Source organism: Crocodylus porosus, unplaced genomic scaffold (genome assembly GCF_001723895.1).
Source record: "Crocodylus porosus isolate Cpor-Errol unplaced genomic scaffold, CroPor_comp1, whole genome shotgun sequence".
NCBI classification, from domain to species: domain Eukaryota; kingdom Metazoa; phylum Chordata; order Crocodylia; family Crocodylidae; genus Crocodylus; species Crocodylus porosus.
Genome location: NW_017728931.1, coordinates 9,462,611 through 9,482,037, shown reverse-complemented (window position 1 = coordinate 9,482,037; position 19,427 = coordinate 9,462,611). Strand labels below are relative to the sequence as shown.

The window sequence follows — 19,427 nt, the reverse complement described above, 5'->3', positions numbered from 1 at the left end:
CTTGTACACATGCACCTCTGCACCCTATTATTCTGTTCTGAAACTTAGCTTTCCATATGTAATGTGGAGCCCAAAGGAGGGCTTAGCAGAGACTGAAGTACGTGGTGACCCTTGATTTTCAGTCCCTTTGGTAATTCCAAGACTTTTCTCCATTGTATGAACCTGAAGACACAGAATTATTTCCCCCCTTTTGGTCACAAAACAGCTCACAGGTGCTTTTCTGAAAATACACAATATCTGTAAGTTTATTTCTCAGTTTGGTATCAGGAAGGGGTGGGGGTGGTTCAGGCACGGGCTTTTCCCTCAGATATATATTCCCATAGGCGGTCCAGGGGTAGAGAGTCTTTAGTCCTTCACCAGCCGGTAGATGTGATGCTGAGCACCATGATCACTAGTGGAGACCTCAAAAACATACGCTATGCACAGCAAAGTCTCCTCAGTGTCCCTGTTCGTCACGACCTAGGCAGAAGAGGAGAAGCAGCTGAGAGAACAGTTTCTGTCTCAGTTTTCAACATTTTGACACTTTCAGAAAAGTACATCTGAACACAATCTAGAGGAGGAATGAAGAACTGCCAGAATGATATTCCACAGCTTAGTTATCAAAACTGGGGAGGTGCCTTCTTACTGTCTGTGGGACACCAATGCAGTGAAAGAAATAAGGAGCAGAGTACCCAGCACTACAGAGAACAGAAATGTCTCCCTTGTGCACCAGCTGTGAACAAGCACTGTCCATACCAAGAAGGTCTAGGAGAGCAGGGAGTAGTCCCGCCTCTGTGGAGCCAGTAGGGACCATTGCTCCCACATTTGAGGAGGGGAGTGACAGTTCAAAAGCACAGAATCCCTGATCAAGAGACCTAGGGCATCCTATAGAGATGTGAATGGGACCTGAATGAAGTACAGCTCTGTGAGATGGGAGGGCAGGAAAGCAGCTCAGATTTTTTGGTATGGAAAGCCCCACTAGAAGCATTACAGTGAGATTTTTTTTGTCTCCACAATTTACAGTGGCCCGGGCCTGACTAGGGAATGAAGTTACCATCATGCACCTGTATGAATGATGGCATAAGGACTTTGTCTCTCTCACTGCTGCCCCACCTCATTCCTTTGCTCATCTATAACATCCCTTGACATTTATACAGCCCCTTTCCTCCAAATTTGTTCCAAATCTGAGTGAATAAAGCCTGGCAATGGCCAGCAAGGTAGAGGAGTACCACTAACCATGTTTTATAGCTTAGGGAACAAAGCTACAGAACAGCCAGGACTGATTTAAGCTAAAGGTGATTTACATCAGCAGTTTCAATCACCTTGCAGAAAGCCTCCATTTCAATCAACTTTTCATTTGTAGTTCACTTATTTTCTAAAGAAAGCTGCCTTCTCGTTGGTTGGTGCAAATGTTCAATCACAAAGATTTATAGCTAAATAGAGGCTTCATGGCAGGTTTGCTACCTCTTGTTTTGACCAAAGAGAGTACACTATTATTACATACAACCGTTTAAGCAGTTCTAGAGCTTCATGTTTCAGATTTTTATTGATTTCACTTCTTTTGATAGGTTAAAAATATTGGTCATTTACTATACCAGTGCTGCTCAAACTTTTAGGGCAGTAGGCTGGGTGCCTGAGATTGTTCCCCTCCAGGGGCAAAGGAAGTGGGGGGAAGGAGAGAGGTGGGAGGGAAGTGGCTGCCAATCTCAGAGGAAGGGGAGGGAGAGAGGAAGAGGACTTACCTCTGGTAAGCAACACCTGCCATAGGGGAGCGAGAAGGGAGAGAGAGAATTAAGCAGCCCCTGCTGTAAGCAAGGGGAGAAGGAGAGAGCAGAGAAGGGATCAGTGGCAGGACAAGGATCAGTGACAAGCAGGGAAGGGAAGGGAAGGGGGTGTATCAGGATGGGGTGTTTGCTGCTGATCCCCTGTGCTGGATCCAGTCACTCTGGTTTATATGCTTTAGGCTGAGAACCACTATACTAGATAATGAACTTTCTGCTCATATTTTGTGTCAAGTGGCTGCCCCAGGATAGAAACCAGAATTTAATCCTGAGCAGACACAAACAGGTGTCTTGTAGAGGCAGAGGCCAGGTACCAGCACCTGTAATGATTTTGCTCTTCTCTTGTCCCAGTAGCATAGCCACTGGGTCCCCCATAAGCCTGAGTCTGTAACACAGTACTGTGTCATATTGATAAAGCCAGACTTCTCAAGTTAGATGCTTTCCCCCCGGCTTCTTATCATAGAATCATATAAATTAAGGGCTTGAAGGAACCTTGAAAGATGACTGAGTCCAACTCCCCTGCTCTAGGCAGGAATATGGCTGAGATCAAATAATCCCAGCAAGATGTCTGTCCAATCTCCTCTTGAAGACTTCCAAGGTTGGGGACCGCAACACCTCCTTGGGAAGTCTAGTCCAGATTCTGGTCACCCTTACCATAAAGAAGCTCTTTCTTACATCTTCCCTGAAACCATCCTCTAACAGTTTATGGCCATTACTCCTTGTCCTCCCCGGGGTGCCCTAGTGAACAGTTTTGTTCTCAGCTCCTGATATTCACCCCTTACATACTTATAGATGGTTACCAAGTCCTGCCTCAGTCTGCTTTTCCCCTGGCTGAACAGTTCCTGATCACTTAGTCTTTCCTCATAAGGTTTGTCCTCCAGGCTCTTAGTTATTCTTCTGGTCCTTTTCTAACCCCTTTCAAGATTCTCCACATCTTTTTTGAGTGTGTTGCCCAGAACTGGACTGAGTACTCCAGCTGGGGCCTTACCAATGCCGAGTACAGAGGAAATATTACTTCCTTAGCCCTGTTCGTGATGCATCAGCTAATGCATCCCAGTATGCTATGAGTTCTGTTGACTACAGTGTTGCACTGGTGGTGCACTGGTGGCTCACGTTCATCCTGTGGTCAACTATAACCCCAAGGTCCCTTTCAGTCATTGTGCTGGACAGGACATCTCCTCCTAACCTATATTCATGTTGCAGGTTGCTTCTCCCCAGATGAAGCACTCTACATTTATCCTTATTGAACTGCATCTGGTTCTGCTCTGCTCACCTTTCCAGCTTGTCCAGGTCTGCTTGGATTTGCATCCTATTCCTTAGTGTGACTGCTTTTTCCCATAACTTAGTATTGTCTGCAAACCTGGCCAGCATTCTTTCCACATCCTCATCTAAATCATTGATAAAGATGTTGAAAATGTCTTTATCTTGATTAGCACATGACCTATAAGTTCAACTTGTTGACAGAGGTTCACAGACTCAGCATAATTACTTTAAAAGTTTTAAAGGGGCTATGAGCAAGTCACCCCTTAACATATTTTTGTATTAAATTCAGATTTCATTTGAGAAAAAAAGCTTGTTATAATTTAACTAACTAAATAAATAGTTCTATATAATACAAAATATCCAATTTCTCTGCAGAAAAAAAAATCCTGCCTGTTTATATCAGCCTTGCCATCAAGTAGAGAAATAACTTGCATAGGGTCTCCAAGGCCAAGCCTAGACCTCCTGATTCCCAGTTGTGCACTTTAGCCACAAACCCCTCTGTCATAAGGCTAACACTGGATTCCCTGGGCCCTTTGTAGGGGCACAGCACACATACGAGGCAGTCTATGATGACTTTAAGCCATCTTTGCACTCTCCCAATCTAGGGGGGGCTCCAGGGCTGGAAAAGTTCCCAGTGTAACGGAGACAGCCCTGAAAGCATAAGTAACAGCAGTCTCTCAAGGTTTGCCCTGTGAGGTGTAGAGCTTTGCAGAATCTCAGCAGTGCTGTGCGTCGCAATCCACCCCTTCTACTCCATGCCTCACCTGTACCTGAGCTGAAGGAACTATCCTTTAGCCGCAACAATGATTTAGGTCCGCTTTATAATGTTATGCTTCCTTCATCAACATGAATAAGGGTCAATAATAGAAGAGTTACCCCCTTGCATTTTCCAATCACTATACTACCATTGAGCTCCTTCTACCTGCCATAAAAGAGCCACTGAAAAGTGAGGATCCTCAACCTGACTCATGTTGGCACAAGCATGTTTTTCACTGCAGCTTTGCCTTCTCCTTAGGCATAATGTATCTGCATTTCTGCTTCATCAACCTCCTTCCAAACCAACTCCCCTTCCCAGTTTCCCTGGCCTCTCCAAATCTTTGGCCACAGCTACCATTTCCATTTCATGGACAACTCTTCAAAAGGCTCTGAGATGCAATTTACACATACAGCACTAAAGGCCCTGCTACACTTCCAAATTAAAGCTGGATAGAAACCAGCTACAGAATTGTTACGTGTTTTTAAGCACTAACTTTGTAGCTGGTTGGCTCTTTTATGGTGCTATAATTACTGTGCACATTGGGCTGGTCTAAATTTATTGTGCAAGTAACCAATTAATAGGGGTGCACTGATAAAGATTTTCTTGGCCGATACTGATAGCTGATTATTAATCAGCCATATCAGCATACCTTTCTGATAGCCAATTTACAGGAATGCAGCCTGGCAGCTTGGAGAGCAGCACCCTGCAGGTAAGTCTGTGGAGAGAGAATGTGCACAGGGGATGGAAGGGGCATGTGGGAGGCAGACTGAGATCCCCATGGTGAGGGAAGGAGTGGGGCTGGGACAGGCCCAACTGGGACGGTGAATAGGACCCCAGGGCCAGGAGCAGGATGAAGCCATGGGCAGTTTGTCCAGGGGGTTCAGGGAGGCGGGGCAGCTCCCTGCCACTGCATGCACCCCTGGGGAAGGCATGGGGGCATGTGCCCCTCTGGAATTCATGCACAGGGTGGAGGTGAGCTGCCCGCTGTGGGCTCAGGCCCAGGAGCAGCACCAGCCTCTTCCTGGTGGGGGTGGGGAGCTGAGCAGGAGGAGGACAGGTTCCACTGCTGTTCAGCAGGCAGGGGATGTGCAGCCAGTGCGGGGCTCTTGAGGGAAAGGCGGCAGAGCAGAAAGCCCTGAGTAGAGGCAGCACTAGGAAGGGGCTCAGGGGGGCTATAGCCACTCCAAAAGTCCCCCAGTAGCCACCCCTCCCAGTGCTGCTGCTGCTGTTTGCCCCACTTCTGCCCACTCTGAGCCCAGCCCAGCCCCGCCCCTCCCCCTCAGGTAGAGGCTGGCACTGCTCCTGGCCCTGAGCCCACAGTGGGCAGCCTGCCTCCACCTTGTGCACAAATCCGGGGGGGGCGCATACCCCCTATGCCTCCCCCAGGAGTGTGCACAGCGGCAGGGAGCCACCCTTCTTCCCCTGCACCCCCTGGACAAGGTGCCTGCACCTTCTTCCTGATCCCAGCCTCAGGGTCCCATTCACTGCCCTGACTGGGCAGCACCTGCCCCACTCCCTCTCTCACTGTAGGGACCTAGATCTGTCCCCCACACACTCCTTCTCTCCCCCAAGCCCCTTCCCCCACAACAGGCTTACTTTCAGGTCACTGCTCTCTGAGCTGCTGGGCTGCATTCCTGGCTGTGTGCGTATGTGCAGCTGCACGCATGCAAATGGAATTTACTGGTGCCATTATTGGCTACACCACCAAAAAAAAGCCAATACCTCATAATTTTTATTTTCCTTTTATAGGTACTGATCCGATATGTGACCAATATATTGGTGCACTTATACTAGTTAATTGTGTGATATAAGTACTTTGCACTTGCAGCTGGTCTTCCTTTCCACATGTGGCTGGTCTAAATTTATTGTGCAATTAACCAGTTAACTGTGTAATATATGTAATATGTAGCAGGAGCCCAATGATACTAACTCTGGGGTGGCATGTGGACATCTTTGTCTCATGCATGGCTTAAACATTTCAGGGACCTCTAATGGGGCTCCCACCCCATTACTGAAGAGGAGAGAGAGTCAGGGTTACAATCAGCTGGCTCCAGGTCCTGGGAGGGACTAGCAGGGATGGAGAGCCCTTTAAGATGGTTGCTTGCCCCAGATGCAGACAGTGCATTCAGACCATGACTCAGACCTGGGGCAGAAGTGGTGGATCAGGTAACTGAGAGAGGGTTGCAGGTTTTGGGAGAAGGGGTTGTAAGCTTCCTAAGGCCAGGACCACGGCTGTGAAGAGAGGCTGAGTCTGACCTGCCAGAGCAGAGGAACCCCAGTCTGTGTGTGCGGCGGGAAAGACAGAGAGAGAGAATGGGATTTGGTCTGTATGGCCAGACCCTGGGAAGGCTGAGAGGAAGCCTCAGTAGTACCAGACATCAAAGTCATGTTCCTTTTGTTGTATGCTTAAATCATCATCCCTGTGGTGACACAGACCCAGGCTGGGGGCAAATTTTGGATTTGACAGCAGTCAGCTTATACCTGAGTTAAGTTTAAATTGGAGGACAGAGTAGTTGCGAGGGGAGCTTGGAGGCTGCAGGTAGTGCCTAAGAGTGTGTTGCTATCATTGCTGGAGAACCTGAGTCTGCACAAATAGACTGTGGGTACGGGCCCAGGCTCCAGAAGGGAGGGAAGCAGAAGGAGGGCCCCAAAGACTGAGGACACGAGCCCAGAGCCTGCAAGGACAAGGCTGGAGCCTTGGGTCCTGGAACAGTGGACCACGGGTGGAGGGATCTTAGTCATAGTTAAGTGGGCCAAGGCCAGGGGGCTGCAGCTCAGACAGGGATCTAAGACGGGGGTGGGCAATTATTTTGGCTGAAGGGGCATTTAACAAGTTTTGGTGATCTGTGGAGGGCCAAAGTGTCCCGCCTCCTGGTCGCCATCTTGGGACCTGACATTCTGCCCCCAACCCCTGGTCATTGCCATTGGAAGTCCCTTCCCTCCCCACAGAAGTGCTCCATTTGGGAAGGGGGTTTCCCATCTTGGAACTGAAAAATAAAACAAATTATATACTAAAAATCAAACATCCACAATAACGCATTTTAATTTTATTTAAAAACACATTTTTGTTCTGATTTGTGTGTGTTTGTGTGGTGCATGTAGAGGTGGTTGCATAATACCTCAAAATGAAGTCTTACTCTTGTATATTGTGGGGGTGTGGGGGCTAAGTGGGATATGGAGATTGTCTCTGCTCCTGTCACTGCCAATGCTAAGCTGCTTCGTAAGGCAGCGGTGGCAGCGCAGAGGAGCCACAGGGCAGCCCAGCACGGGCTCCAGGCAGCTGCAGCAGGGAGCACTGGGCAGCAGTGAGGGGGACAGGCTGCTTTTCCCCTCTGTACTGAGCAAGAGTTTCTGCCCAGACAGTGCTGCTGCTGCTGCTGTTTAGCATGAGCAGGTGAGTCCAGAGCAGGCCTGGGGCATGCCGGGTTGGGGCTGTGGCATGGGTCCCCACTGGTACCATGGGGCTGGGGCCAGTGGCGGTGGCAGATGGAAGAAGCTGCTGCCACCTGGTCTGCCTGGAAAGCCACTCCAGCCCTGCTGCATGCCCTGGGGGTGGCAGGATGTGCCATAGCGAGAGAGTGACTGGACCAGGCAGGACCGAGGGACCAACCACAGGCCGGATAAAGCCCCTCTGCAGGCCAGATCAGTCTCGTGGACTGTATTTGGCCACTCCTGAAGTAAATCCCCTGACTTTTAGGGGCAGCCTCCCAGTCCAACTAAAATATCAAGGCATAATAGGCGAGGTGGCGGGGTGGACCCCCTTAGTGATCCAAATGGGGAAGAGAAGGGGAGGATCCAGGCAGCTACTAGGGGGGGTTGATAAGATGCAGCCCCTCCCCCTCTGGGCTTCAACATGCTACAGCACCAATAAACAGCAATTCAGTGGCCCACCTGTAAGATAGTGAAGTTTTCCAGCACGCTGTTCATCATGTATTTCTCTGGGAGATGTTTGAGTTTGTGGATGAAATTAATCATGTACTCGCAGAGCGGGGAGCGGTGGATGCGATAGGAATAGTGTCCATTCTCATAGCGGGCATACTCCGTCTGCAAGGTAAAACAGAAGAGATGCTTGAAAGATTACAACTCTTCATTAACGTGACTAATAATTAGTAACAGCAGAGTTGCCCGTTTGCATTTTCCAGTCGCTTTACTGCCACTGAGCTCGTGAATCATTTTTTAAAATAATCCACTCTAAAGAAGCTCTTCTAGAACTTCCCAAAGTCCCCAGCTTTAATTATTTAGTGAGTGTGTGAAATTTCTCTCTACACTAGTAGTAACCAAAGTTTACTGTGTAACAAGCACCTGTCATCTGAAGGCTTCAAGGTGCTTTCCAGGTAATTTCATAGATTCCATAGACATTAGGGCTGGAAGGGACCTTGGAAGATCATCGAGTCCAGCCCTCCGCCCAAAGGGCAGGAAGTCAGCTGGGGTCATAGGATCCCAGCAAGATAAGCATCCAATTTGCTTGTAATAACTAACTACACCTCCCCACACCTTTGTGAGAGAGGCCAATATCACTGTCTCCATTTTACAGATGGGAAAACTGAAGCACTTAGCACTTGAGTGACTTTCCTGATATGACACAAGGAAATAATGGTCTATCTGGGAATATGCACCTCATATCCCAGTCCAATTCTTGCCTCTCCCACACCTCACTGCTGCATGCTACTCTGTGAGTATGAAACTTTTGGGGTGCTCTTTACTTTCACACGTTAACCACTTTACTTTCACACGTTAAAATGTAGACCCTCCCCTTCCTCCCCCCACAGCTGAAGCATCAAGGGATTTTTGTCACCTTCCCTTTTTGAGTCCCAGGAGGCTTCTAGCAACTTCAAGCCCATGAACAGTGAAATGACCCTCAGCCACAAAGACCTGCTTTGTCCTTCAGCTGACATTTAAAGAAGAATTATAGGGAAAAGCAGCTCTTACCACACCTTGAAAAAGACATAGTGTTCCCCTTCTCTAAACTTGCTGTTCTGTGGGAGTAGTAGGGATGGAAGTTCCTGTCTAACCACACTGCTGAATGTATAGCATTATCTGGCAAGTCACATTCAAAAGGTTTGTCTTCAATAAATCCCAAGAATAAAGATTTCATAGACATTAGGGCTGGAGGGGACCCCGCAAGATCATCAGGTCCAGCCCCCTGCCCAAGGGACAAGAAGTCAGTTGGGGGTCAGATCACCCCAGCAAGATAAGCATCCAAGTGTTTCTTAAAGGTATCCAGAGTAGGCGCTTGCACCACTTCTGGGGGGAGTCTGTTCCAGACTCTGAAGACTCAGACGGTAAAGAAGTTTTTCTTTATGTCCAGTCTAAAACGATCTTCCAGCAGTTTGTGACCATTAGACCTTGTCTTCCCTTGGGGTGCCCAGGTGAATAGATGTTCTCCCAGTTCCTGATACACACCCCTTATATCCTTATAGGCTGCCACCGGGTCACCCCTGACCCTTTGCTTCTCCAGCACAAAAACAATGTTGTGCTCTCTGCTGTTCAAAACTGCCCTGGAAGTCACCTAAGCATAAATCAAACTTAGTGCTTCTAGACCTTCGCAGTTAAAAACTCCCGAGTCAGGCCACTGTCATGGTTTATGGGCCTAAAAATCATGGCTTTAGAGGAGAATAATAGCAGTATGCTTGAGAATCTTCCCATTTACCTCATGGTTTCTGAGTCTGGATAGGTTGGCGTATGTCAGGTTTTCTCTGCACCAATGAGAACTAGAAACTTATAAAACACCAAGAGCTAAGGTCCACATCATCACATGGCCCCAAGAGCTGGTGTTTTAAGTGAATAGCAACTACTGCAAAGAGCTGCAATGAATTCATGTGAGATCACTATGCTGCAGGCTGGATCAGGCCCATCCTTGAGCATCTGATACCACAGCACTAGACCACTGTTTCCTGATTGTCAAAACTCTTCCTGTCCATCACCCTGATGAAGGCCAGTGGCTACAGCTTGCCATCAGATTCATGCAAGTGGTATTTGTGAGAAGCTGAGCAATAGGCAGAATGTGACTCCAGAGTGCTCTGCATTCAGTTCTCAGCAGCTTCTGGCACCTACCTCCACTTTCTCTACCACCTGCTTTCCGAAGGAGCACACTTTAGTGGAGCAGGTAATGATCATATTTTCTGGGCTCTCGTATTGGCTGGAAACACCATAGAAAGATCTGGATTCATCTTCAATGTTGGTGTTCAAATCAGCCTGCAGCCAAAAGAATAATAATAATAAAAAGATTAGAACAGTAGACTATTAACACACAGAACATTTATTTTGGAGCCTGAGCAGCAACTACCAGAGGGGTATCCTTGAACCCATGAGTTTGGGGCAGTAGAGGGGTAAGTGGCTGAAATGTTAGAGTTTAGCATATACACCTGAAAGAAGTCACTTTGGGGCTGGGGTTTGCATGTACACCTGGTAGATAAGGCTTTATAAAGGTATGATGAAGCTGTTTGCTGCTATATCTGAAAGGGGGAGTCTGCATTGAAGGGGGAGTGCCTGGGGTGAACAGGAAGGCCTTTCTGTTAGCCACACAGCTGCCTGCCAGGGCAGGCTGCCTCAGTGAGGAGGAAGGTCAAGGGTTTAAGAATCATAATAAAGCATTCTGCTGGGGAGGATGGGGAAAGAGAGGAATACTTTATGGGTAGGGGCAGGGGACAGTGAAGGGACCAGGCAGTGCTTAGATACCATAGTATGGGGCCCAGTTTAAGAATCCAGACAGAGAGACGGGAATGTTCTGAGAGACCCGAATCACTGGCCATGGTTGATCAAGTCCAGTCCCAAGCCATGTTTTCAAAGTAGGCTGCATAAAGTTCAGAGCTTGGTATGTAAGCACACATTAAAGTACTGGAAACAGACCCTTTCCTCGTTTAAACCAGGCTCTCGAGGCTAAAAATGTGGCCCTCTCTTTTCCACCAGAGGTCGCCCTATCCTCATATTACATCTTTAGCAGAGCAAGGAAAAGTTTCCCCATGCTTTGAAAAAAAACAAAGTATTAGAAAAAGACACTTGGCTTATTCCCTTTAATGCAAAAAGCAGACCACGGGTGTTGAGTTCTTGATGCAAGCAGGTGCTAATTCACCAGACATGGAGCAGTGTTACTTTTCTTCCAGTTCTTATGGGCTCGTTTGATCTGATTTACCTCCCTCTGTAAAAGGGAAACAGGAAATTCTGCTTCCCGTACAACTGACGCTATACGGTCTGTAGCACAATAAGGACCAAGTTGCTACCATTAAATATCCATTTAGCATGGCTTCCCTGACCAGCACTGACCAGAGATTTTTATCCAAACTCCTGGTTTGCAAGTATGTCTAGCTGTGCAGGGGCTCACCACTCAGAGCACCTACCAGGTGGTTTTGAAAAGAAAAGAAAATCGTTCTCCCTATCAGTTAATGAAGATGGGACTGCAGGGTGGAATATGACTTAGTACTATAGCGCAGACAAAAGGATATGGAAACAAAGAGTCCCAACTGCGTAACAGCAGGGAGCACTGGCCGTGCTAGTTGGTCTGGAAGCTAGAGACCCAGCGGGAACAAGCTGTTCTCTTCGCATATCCAACAGCCTCACTATAAAATTCTCTCCCTTCATCACATACAAGTCCTACCTCTCCCCTGCCATGACAGATTACAGGCATTTTTCTCTGAAGCCTCTGGCAGGACATGGTAGTAGTGTCTCTGTCACCTTTCCTGGGGTGTTAAGCATTTAGCTTTTGAATCAGTAGCTTATGAGAGTGAGTTGGCTGGGTCAGTCAGGAACTCTGCTAATAGGCAAGTGACCAACAGCTCCTATCCAGTGCTGGAGTCATCACCCCAGAAAAATTCATCTCTTTGCCAGTAGCAATACTAACAACATTAGCAGGAAAGGCAACCATATAAAAATGTACAATGTTGCAATTCAATCTAATTTCCCCAGCTGTTAACTAGCTGCTTCAGGCACACAGAGGGCAAGGAGCAGGAGAAGGAAATACAATAAACTTTATCACCATTTATTTTACAAGTCCAATTCCATTTCCCACTTGGCATGTCATCTCCATCCCTTAAACTCTGCTGTTCCTCTCTGCCTTTGCACAGGCAAATAACATGCTGTATGCAATGGGCATGTGAGGATTTCTGCCGTGAGCAAAACCATTGAACTCTATTAGAGAAAGGATGCCACTTAAAAGCTGAGCCAGTAGGCCAATGAAATTCAATCACCACCAGTGACCCAGGGCACAAGCTCTGGGGACCACAGAAAAGACAGGTATAAGTTAGGCCTGCCTGACAGTGACCAAACGAAATAGTCTCATTTCATACAGCTTTTACCAAAACTCTAGACAAATGTAGCATCTTTAAATAGTTATTCATCCTTATGGATGGATACATATTTGCATTTCATTGTTAGAATGGGCCATCTTTTTCTTTTTCACTCTCTGAGGGATTCATATTTTATGGGAGGCAGTACCATATCTCCAAGGTATAGGGCAGATCTTCAGCAAAGGATTTTACCTCCACTGGCTTCAATAGAGTTAAGTCAATTTATGCTATTGGAGGATTTGCCCCCACATGTTTTAATGTGCATCTACACTCATTCAAGAGGATACACTTCCCATGGGAAAACCAAGGTTATGAAGCTGAAGAGTAATTTCTTATTGTGATGTCTCACCAGTTGTTTCTAAGTGTATATCCACACTGCAACTGAGAGGGGTGACAGTAGCACAGGTAGGCACACCTGGGCTAAATTTTATCTAGTTCGCTTAGGAAATAATAGCAATGAAGACATGGCATGGGCTGGCATCCAAATCATGTGTCCAGGGCTCCAGCAGACTTGTCCAACCTATACAAAAGCTATTGTTACCCATGCTAACAAGATGAAGTAATTCCTATTCAACCTACAGGAGTATATCTGTCTGGTGCAGACATATCCTCAGAGAGTAACACTTGTAGTAGTTCTCTAGTGAAAGGAGTTTACTGTTGTTGTTTAAGAATGACTGTTATCCATCTATGTAGCTAATCTATATTGTACATCTGTATTGTACATCTGATCCATCCTCAAAATGTCTTAATATAGACAGACCATTTATTTTTCCAAACGCTTCATGTACTATGCTTACTTTGGAATAAAGCCCAGCTGTTTTTTTCATGAACAAGAACATGTACACAGATTATGACCCCAATGCTGCAAAGTCTTTGTGACTTTACAAAAGAGTGCTCCCACTGAGCAGGGAGAACAAAGGCACAGACCCTATGTACGTGCTGCTTGAAGCTATCGCTGATGATGGCTCTGCAACATACAGGAGGGAAAAGGCAACATTCAGAAATAAAACACAAAACTAGATGATTCCAATAAGCTCTCCTTTAGAAAATTAAGAAGCATTTTGTCCAGACACTATGAGGGAAAATTCTATTAACAGGTATTGCAACTCATATGGAAAACAAATTCAATCATTAAGAAGTGAAGCAAAAGGTTTGTAGCCTAATCTGAGTGCAGTGTTCAACACAGTCTTAACAGAGAGGTCACTACAGATGCCTCCATAATTTGGCAACTCTCCTACTGAAAGATCAGGGCTCAGAATTTCACACCTAGTTAATCACTATTAAACTATTTGGCACCAGGAAAATTTATGTTAATACTGTTCCAATTAAGCAGTTATTATCTTTCATTGACATTAAGCCAAATCACTTTTCTGGGAGTCATCCTAATATACCATGTCCCAACAAATTAACGGAATGTGAGTTAATGATGTTTTATGTTTATACAGCATTTCTCATTCAATGCACTTTCCATGTCATGGCTGGGTTTTCAAGCATGCCTTAGGGAGGGAGGCACCCAACTCCTATCTCAAGCCAAAGGGGGTTGGGCACCTCTTTGAAAATCCCAGCCCATAAATACAGAGCACACCATGGAATTTCAGCAACTTCTAGGATGGGAAGCAACAGCCAACTCAGAGAAAGTGTTGAACAGGATAGTGAGGGAGGGAAAGAAATCCTGGAGGATGACAAGACGATGAAACTCTACCACATGCCATGGCTCTTGAACAGCCAGCAAGATCCTCAGGCCTTAAGATAAGTTCTGAAAACACTTTCTGAACAGCTAGCTTGACCACAGGTTATAGGCTCAACGCAGAAATTACTAGTGAAGTTCTGAGGACCTGTGTTATACAGTTCTTAAAACACAATGATACAACACTCGGGAAACAGCAGTGGATTCAGTCTCTTTGCTTTGAGGAGAATGCCTCAGAGCAGTGTGAATCAGAGTCTCTGGAAACAGTAAAGATTTCAAGTCTGATATAATGATTTGGACTGCTGCCACAGCACCCCCCCACCCCCACACACACACACGACAGTCTTCTCTTGGCACCCAAGCCAGCAAAGTCTCCCTGTCAGCATGGCAGCCCTGCTGCCCCTGGCGGTTTCCTCTCTCATTTTAATTTTCAACCAGTTTCCTTCTGTATGGAAAAGCCTTATGCCAACCTCCCCCTCTGCCCTCCCTTCCTTTCCACCCTTGCTTACCCATCACATGGATCTCCTACCCTAAGCCCTATACCAGGCTTAGGGGAGAGATTTGTTTCATGCTATGTAGAGCTTTCTGTCCTCTAAACTGCAGGGAATTATACTAATTAGTACTTAGAGCTAATTCATTTCACAGCAATTTAGTTGATAAGTATTAATATCCTCACTTTATTGAGGGGAAGGAGGCAGGCAGGAATGAGGAGAGGCTGGCTCACAACTGTGCTGCAAAGGAGCATCAGATCTGGTGCCTTGGCTCCCTGTTCTTTACTCAAGGCACTATTCCTTGTGCTTAAGAGGTGTAAGACTTGAGAGCTTCGTGGGCTGAGATCATCAGATCAAGGGGAAGAAAGTGGGAGTGAGGTGCCTAAATAACTGTAAGGACCCAAGCCTCAGAGTCTGCTAGCTCATTTGAAAAAGGCAGCTAATATGCAACTTTATACATCAGCCTAGCAGAGACTTGGGTTCTTCTTGTGAGCTGCTACTTTCAGGCTTGGATTCTCATTCAACCTCTGCAGTCCAAGGTGGCAAAGACCTGCCCAAAAGGACAAGTTTCTGCTCTTATCTCCCAACTGAGCGAGTTTGACATTGGAGGGCTGGCATCCCTGTTTTGTCCAGCTTGGAGACAAAGAGTCAACATGTCTCTGCTACCCGAGGAAGAGGTGGCCTGTGAGTCAAGTGTCAGAACCTTCTGGGGCCGTGGTTCTCAACCTTTTTAGACTCAACACACCCTCAGAAAATGCCAGTCCTTAGTTTTCACTTGTTTTCTGACTACAGAAAAAATAAAGCAATTCCTCTGTTGCAAAGAACTTCAAAACACCACATTAGGTCAGAATGTTTTTAACACTATGGATTCCTATTTGAAATCTCTGGGTTTATCTTGTGAATCATGGCTGACACCTAACAGTGCTAATATTGTGTGACAACCCACAGCACCCTTGAAAGGTTCTCAAGGAACCCAGCATGCCATTGCATACTCCTGATTGAGAATTGTTGCTCTCTCTCAAGGCAAGGAATAGGACTTTGAAGAGGACCCAAGGTTCAGCAAGGAGCTGGTGCAGAACATGGAACCCTAGCATGATAGCCTACCACTGACCCATCCCACACAGAAAGCATGTGGCTGTGTGCCATATCAGTTGCAGCCCCCCAGCTGAACTTCAATGAAGGTCCCATGCCAAACTACGGTCAAGCCTGGAGAGCAGGAAACTTGGCTTATCACAGCCATATTAGAGAAGGGAAGGAGTTTCTTGGCTTGCTGGAGAGGGCAAAGATGAGTCCAGTGAGATCACAAGCCTGGGTCACTTTGACAATCAGAGGACAAATATGCAAACACCTCAGCACTCTTCCCTCTGCCAGCAAACTATTTCTATGCTTCCAAATGCTCAGGGAAAGCAGCCTGGTTGAAGAAGGTGCCATTTCTTATGCAACAGCAGAAGTACTTTTGCTGAGATTCCTCAGCATAGGGAAACTTCACTGGGTCCTGTCAGATGACCTCTCAGGAAAAAGGTGCTAATGCCATAAAAATCTCCACTCCTAATGGCTGCCTCAGTAGAAGAGCCAAGGACAGAATGGATGTGGAGACTAGATTACCCTCTTTTCCCCTCAAGGCAATTTCTGCCAGATCAGGGATTAAGGCATGCTTGTAGGTGAGCAGTCAGCCTGGCTGCTGCTTATTCCATATTGGTTCTGTGGATAAATGCCGATTGCAGTCTCCTGCCCTGGCCTGCAGGCTCTTTTTCAAGTATCTGATTCATTTAATGGAAAGAAAGCACTGAATGATTCAATTGGGCCCTAAAGCTTTTCTGTTGCTGAGGTGAAAAGATTATTACACGTATTCATCATCAGCTCAGGAGAAGCCGCCTCGGCAATTCCCCAGATATACCTAGCTTGGAACCAAACAGCTTTGTGCACTGGTAATTAACCTGTGGGTGGCAGCAAGGGGACACCTTGGCAGATGGCTGGTTGGACAGTATTGGGCTTTAGCTGCCCACCTCAAATTCCACACTGCTCTCTCATTTCATTCCACGTCCCACCCATATGAACCCGTCCCCAGACCCACACAACAAGCTTTAAGACATAAGCGCTCCATTCCAGTGGCGTGCAAAGCCCTGAGAACCCCCTCTCCACAGGCTATTAATAAACCTGCGTGTAGGAGGAGGTTCACTGGGAGAGCCGAGGAACAGGTGCGAGGGCTAAAGTTACGCTGGAACAGAGAAGGGCTGCTGCTGCTCATGTGTTGAGAGGCTAGTGTCATGTTCATTGTCGTGTACTGGAACGCACTCCCAGCACGGAGAAATGTCACAGGGTTTTCCTCCACAATTGGTCAATTCAAGTCCAAGAGTTGGCTCATTGGACCTCAGTCTCCCACAGCTGAACTCACCAAAAGGGCATTGCTGGCACTGGCCACATTTTAAAACAAATACAGTTTTTTTTTAAACAAGCACTTCTCCTAGTGAATGCACCTGGACATCTCTCTATCATTGTGCTCAGCCATCACTGCCAATGACCAAAATTCCCACACTTGGGTATTTAAAATTAGGCATCTAGTCCACAAGAGATCATCTGGCAAGCTCTTTCGGCAAGTACTTTGGTTTCGACCAGGGGACCCACGTCCTTGTGTGAGATTCCAAGGTACTCATACAATGCAATACAGATAAATAATCATAATCTGGGATTTGATTTTCACAGGTGGTATGCATCTGGAACTACAATTTAAATTTAGCACCTCTGAAAAGCAAGCTACATACGCACATGCCTAAATATGGCTTTAACTGTTTAATGTCAGGCACTCGGCTGGAAAGTCTGTGTTGATATCTTGCTTCTAGATAGCACTTTTCAGTCCAAACTACAAACTATGTAATGGAGGAATTACCTTATCTACTTCTAAAAAGATGCCACTTCTGGAATTGAATACTGTGAACAAAAATTAGGATAAGGAATGAGAAAGTAGTACGTGCAGTAGAAAATGTGGAGGTTTGTAGTAAGGCTGGTAGAAATGTTGCTGTCGGAAGGTTTTTTACTAAAGGCCATACCTAAATGGTTCTTGTAGGCTCCTAAAGGAGACTAATGTGGAATGTGGGGATCTTGGTCACAAAAAACTAACCGGATCAATGTCACTCCAACAACCACATACCAATGAGGCAACCAGAATTATTAGACTCCTCTATTAGACTAGACTTAGACTTCTGACCATGATCAGAAGACACCAAATCAAGTACTTAGGTGCTTGTTAAGCAAATCAAGGGAAGTGATTCTTCTGTTCTATTCAGTACTGGTGAGGACTCATCTGGAATACTGTGTCCAATTTTGGGCCCCATACTTCAAGGAGGACATGGACAGTTTGGAAAGAGTTCAGTGCAGGGCAACAACAATGATCAGGGGCCTGAGAAACAAGGCCTATGAGGACAGGCTGAAAGACCTAGGGTTATTAGTCTAGAGAGGAAAAGAATAGGGGGTGCAGGGGGAGAATTTGATAATAGTCTTCAAATATCTGAAGGCTGATTATAGAGAGGATGGAAGTGGGCTTTTCTCTGTGTCCATAAGAGACAGGAACAGTGGCTTCAAGCTGAAGCAGAGGAAATTTAGGCTGGAGATTAGGAGAAACTTTCTGACTGAGGTGCTCAAGTACTGGAACAAGCTATCTAGAGAGGCTGTGAAATCTCCATTCCTGAAAGTTTTCAAGAGCAAGTTGAACAGATGGCTGGGATGTTTTAGAAATGATCCTGCCTTGAGCAGGGGTCTGGACTAGATGACCTCATGAAGTCCCTTCCAGCTCTACTTCCCTACAATCCTATGACTGCAATCCAGATGAGTAAATGGAGGTACCTTAAGTCTACCTATATCCAAATCCATCCAGCATTCACTGAGCATGCCTAATGCTTGACTGACACTGATGGAACTGAGTTCAAAACACAGTACAGCTTTTGGACAATTGCCTAATGATCCCAGGAAATGGAGACCAGGTTTTTAGGCCTTCCTGAGTCTGAGGGAACACAATCCCATATTTTCTACTTTCTAGAAGCATGTCCTACCCACTAGGCTGCAGAATTGTTGGGGAAAACTCTCCATTCCTCCTGTTGAAGTTGGGCCAGTTGGTAGCCAAGAGTGCAAGATACAGGAGCTAGAAGAACAAGGAAAAAAGTGAACCTGACTTAGGAACCTGGTTCCTAGCCAGAATGCAGGACATCCATCTAACCCAGGAGGTGCACAGCCCCACCAGGGGAGACGCCTTGTTGGACCTGGTGCTGGCCACTGGCGACGACCTGGTGAGGGGGCTGCGGGTGCTCGACCACCTGGGCGACAGCGATCATCACCCGCTGGAATTCACCATCCAGCGCAAGGTGGCACAGGCCTACAGCAAGGCAGCAGCCCTAGATTTCAGGAGGGTGGACTTCAAGGAACTAAGGAGAATAAATAGTCAGGGAAGCACTGAGGTCCCAGAGGGGAGGGGAGCCAGGTGTCCAAGAAGAGTGGTCGCTCCTTAAGGAGACGATCCTCCAAGCGCAAAGGGAGGTAATCCCAACACGGGTCAAAGGGAGCAGGAGGGCGCAAAAGCCCCCATGGCTCACCAGAAGCATCTGGGAAAGTCTCCTAGCTAAAAGGGAGGCGCACACCCAATGGAAGGGAGAGGCCATCACCAGGGAGGACTATAATGTGGTTGCTTGGGGATGCAGGGGGGCGGTCAGGAAGGCCAAAGCGGAGATGGAACTGGGACTAGCTTCCCAGATCAAGGACAACAAGAAGTCCTTTTTTAAATACATAGGGGGCAAAAAGAAGGTTCCGGATAATGTGGGGCCCCTGCAGGACACGCTAGGAAATTTGGTCATTACACCAGATGACAAAGCCAACATATTTAATGATTTCTTTGCTTCCATTTTCCTGAGCAGGGACCGGAACAGCTACCCCACCCCGGGCCCCTCTTAGACCCCAGGGGAGGTGCACCTAGGCCAAGAGTTAGTGAGGAACTCATTAGGAAACTTCCGGAAGGACTGGTTGTATTCAAATCAGCTGATCCGGACGATCTCCACCCTCGAGTACTCAGGGAATTGGCGGAGGTCACTGCAGGACCCCTGGCACGGCTTTATGAGCACTCATGGTGCTCTGGTGTGGTGCCAGAGGACTGGAAGAGGGCCAATGTGGTTCCCATCTTCAAAAAGGGGAGGAAGGAGGACC

General features: G+C 46.9%; 1 protein-coding gene across 1 annotated transcript in view; it reads right to left on the bottom strand.

Moving 5' to 3' along the window:
• Positions 1-213: 213 nt before the first annotated feature.
• TEAD4 (TEA domain transcription factor 4) overlaps positions 214-19,427 on the bottom strand; it is a 63,362-nt gene continuing 44,148 nt past the window's right edge. The window contains exons 9-11 of the mRNA XM_019543861.1: positions 9,835-9,975; positions 7,672-7,824; positions 214-459 (exon numbers count right to left, since the gene is read on the bottom strand). Coding sequence (XP_019399406.1) covers positions 346-459; positions 7,672-7,824; positions 9,835-9,975 — 408 coding nt within the window. The 3' untranslated portion in view covers positions 214-345. The remainder of the gene's footprint in view (positions 460-7,671; positions 7,825-9,834; positions 9,976-19,427) is intronic.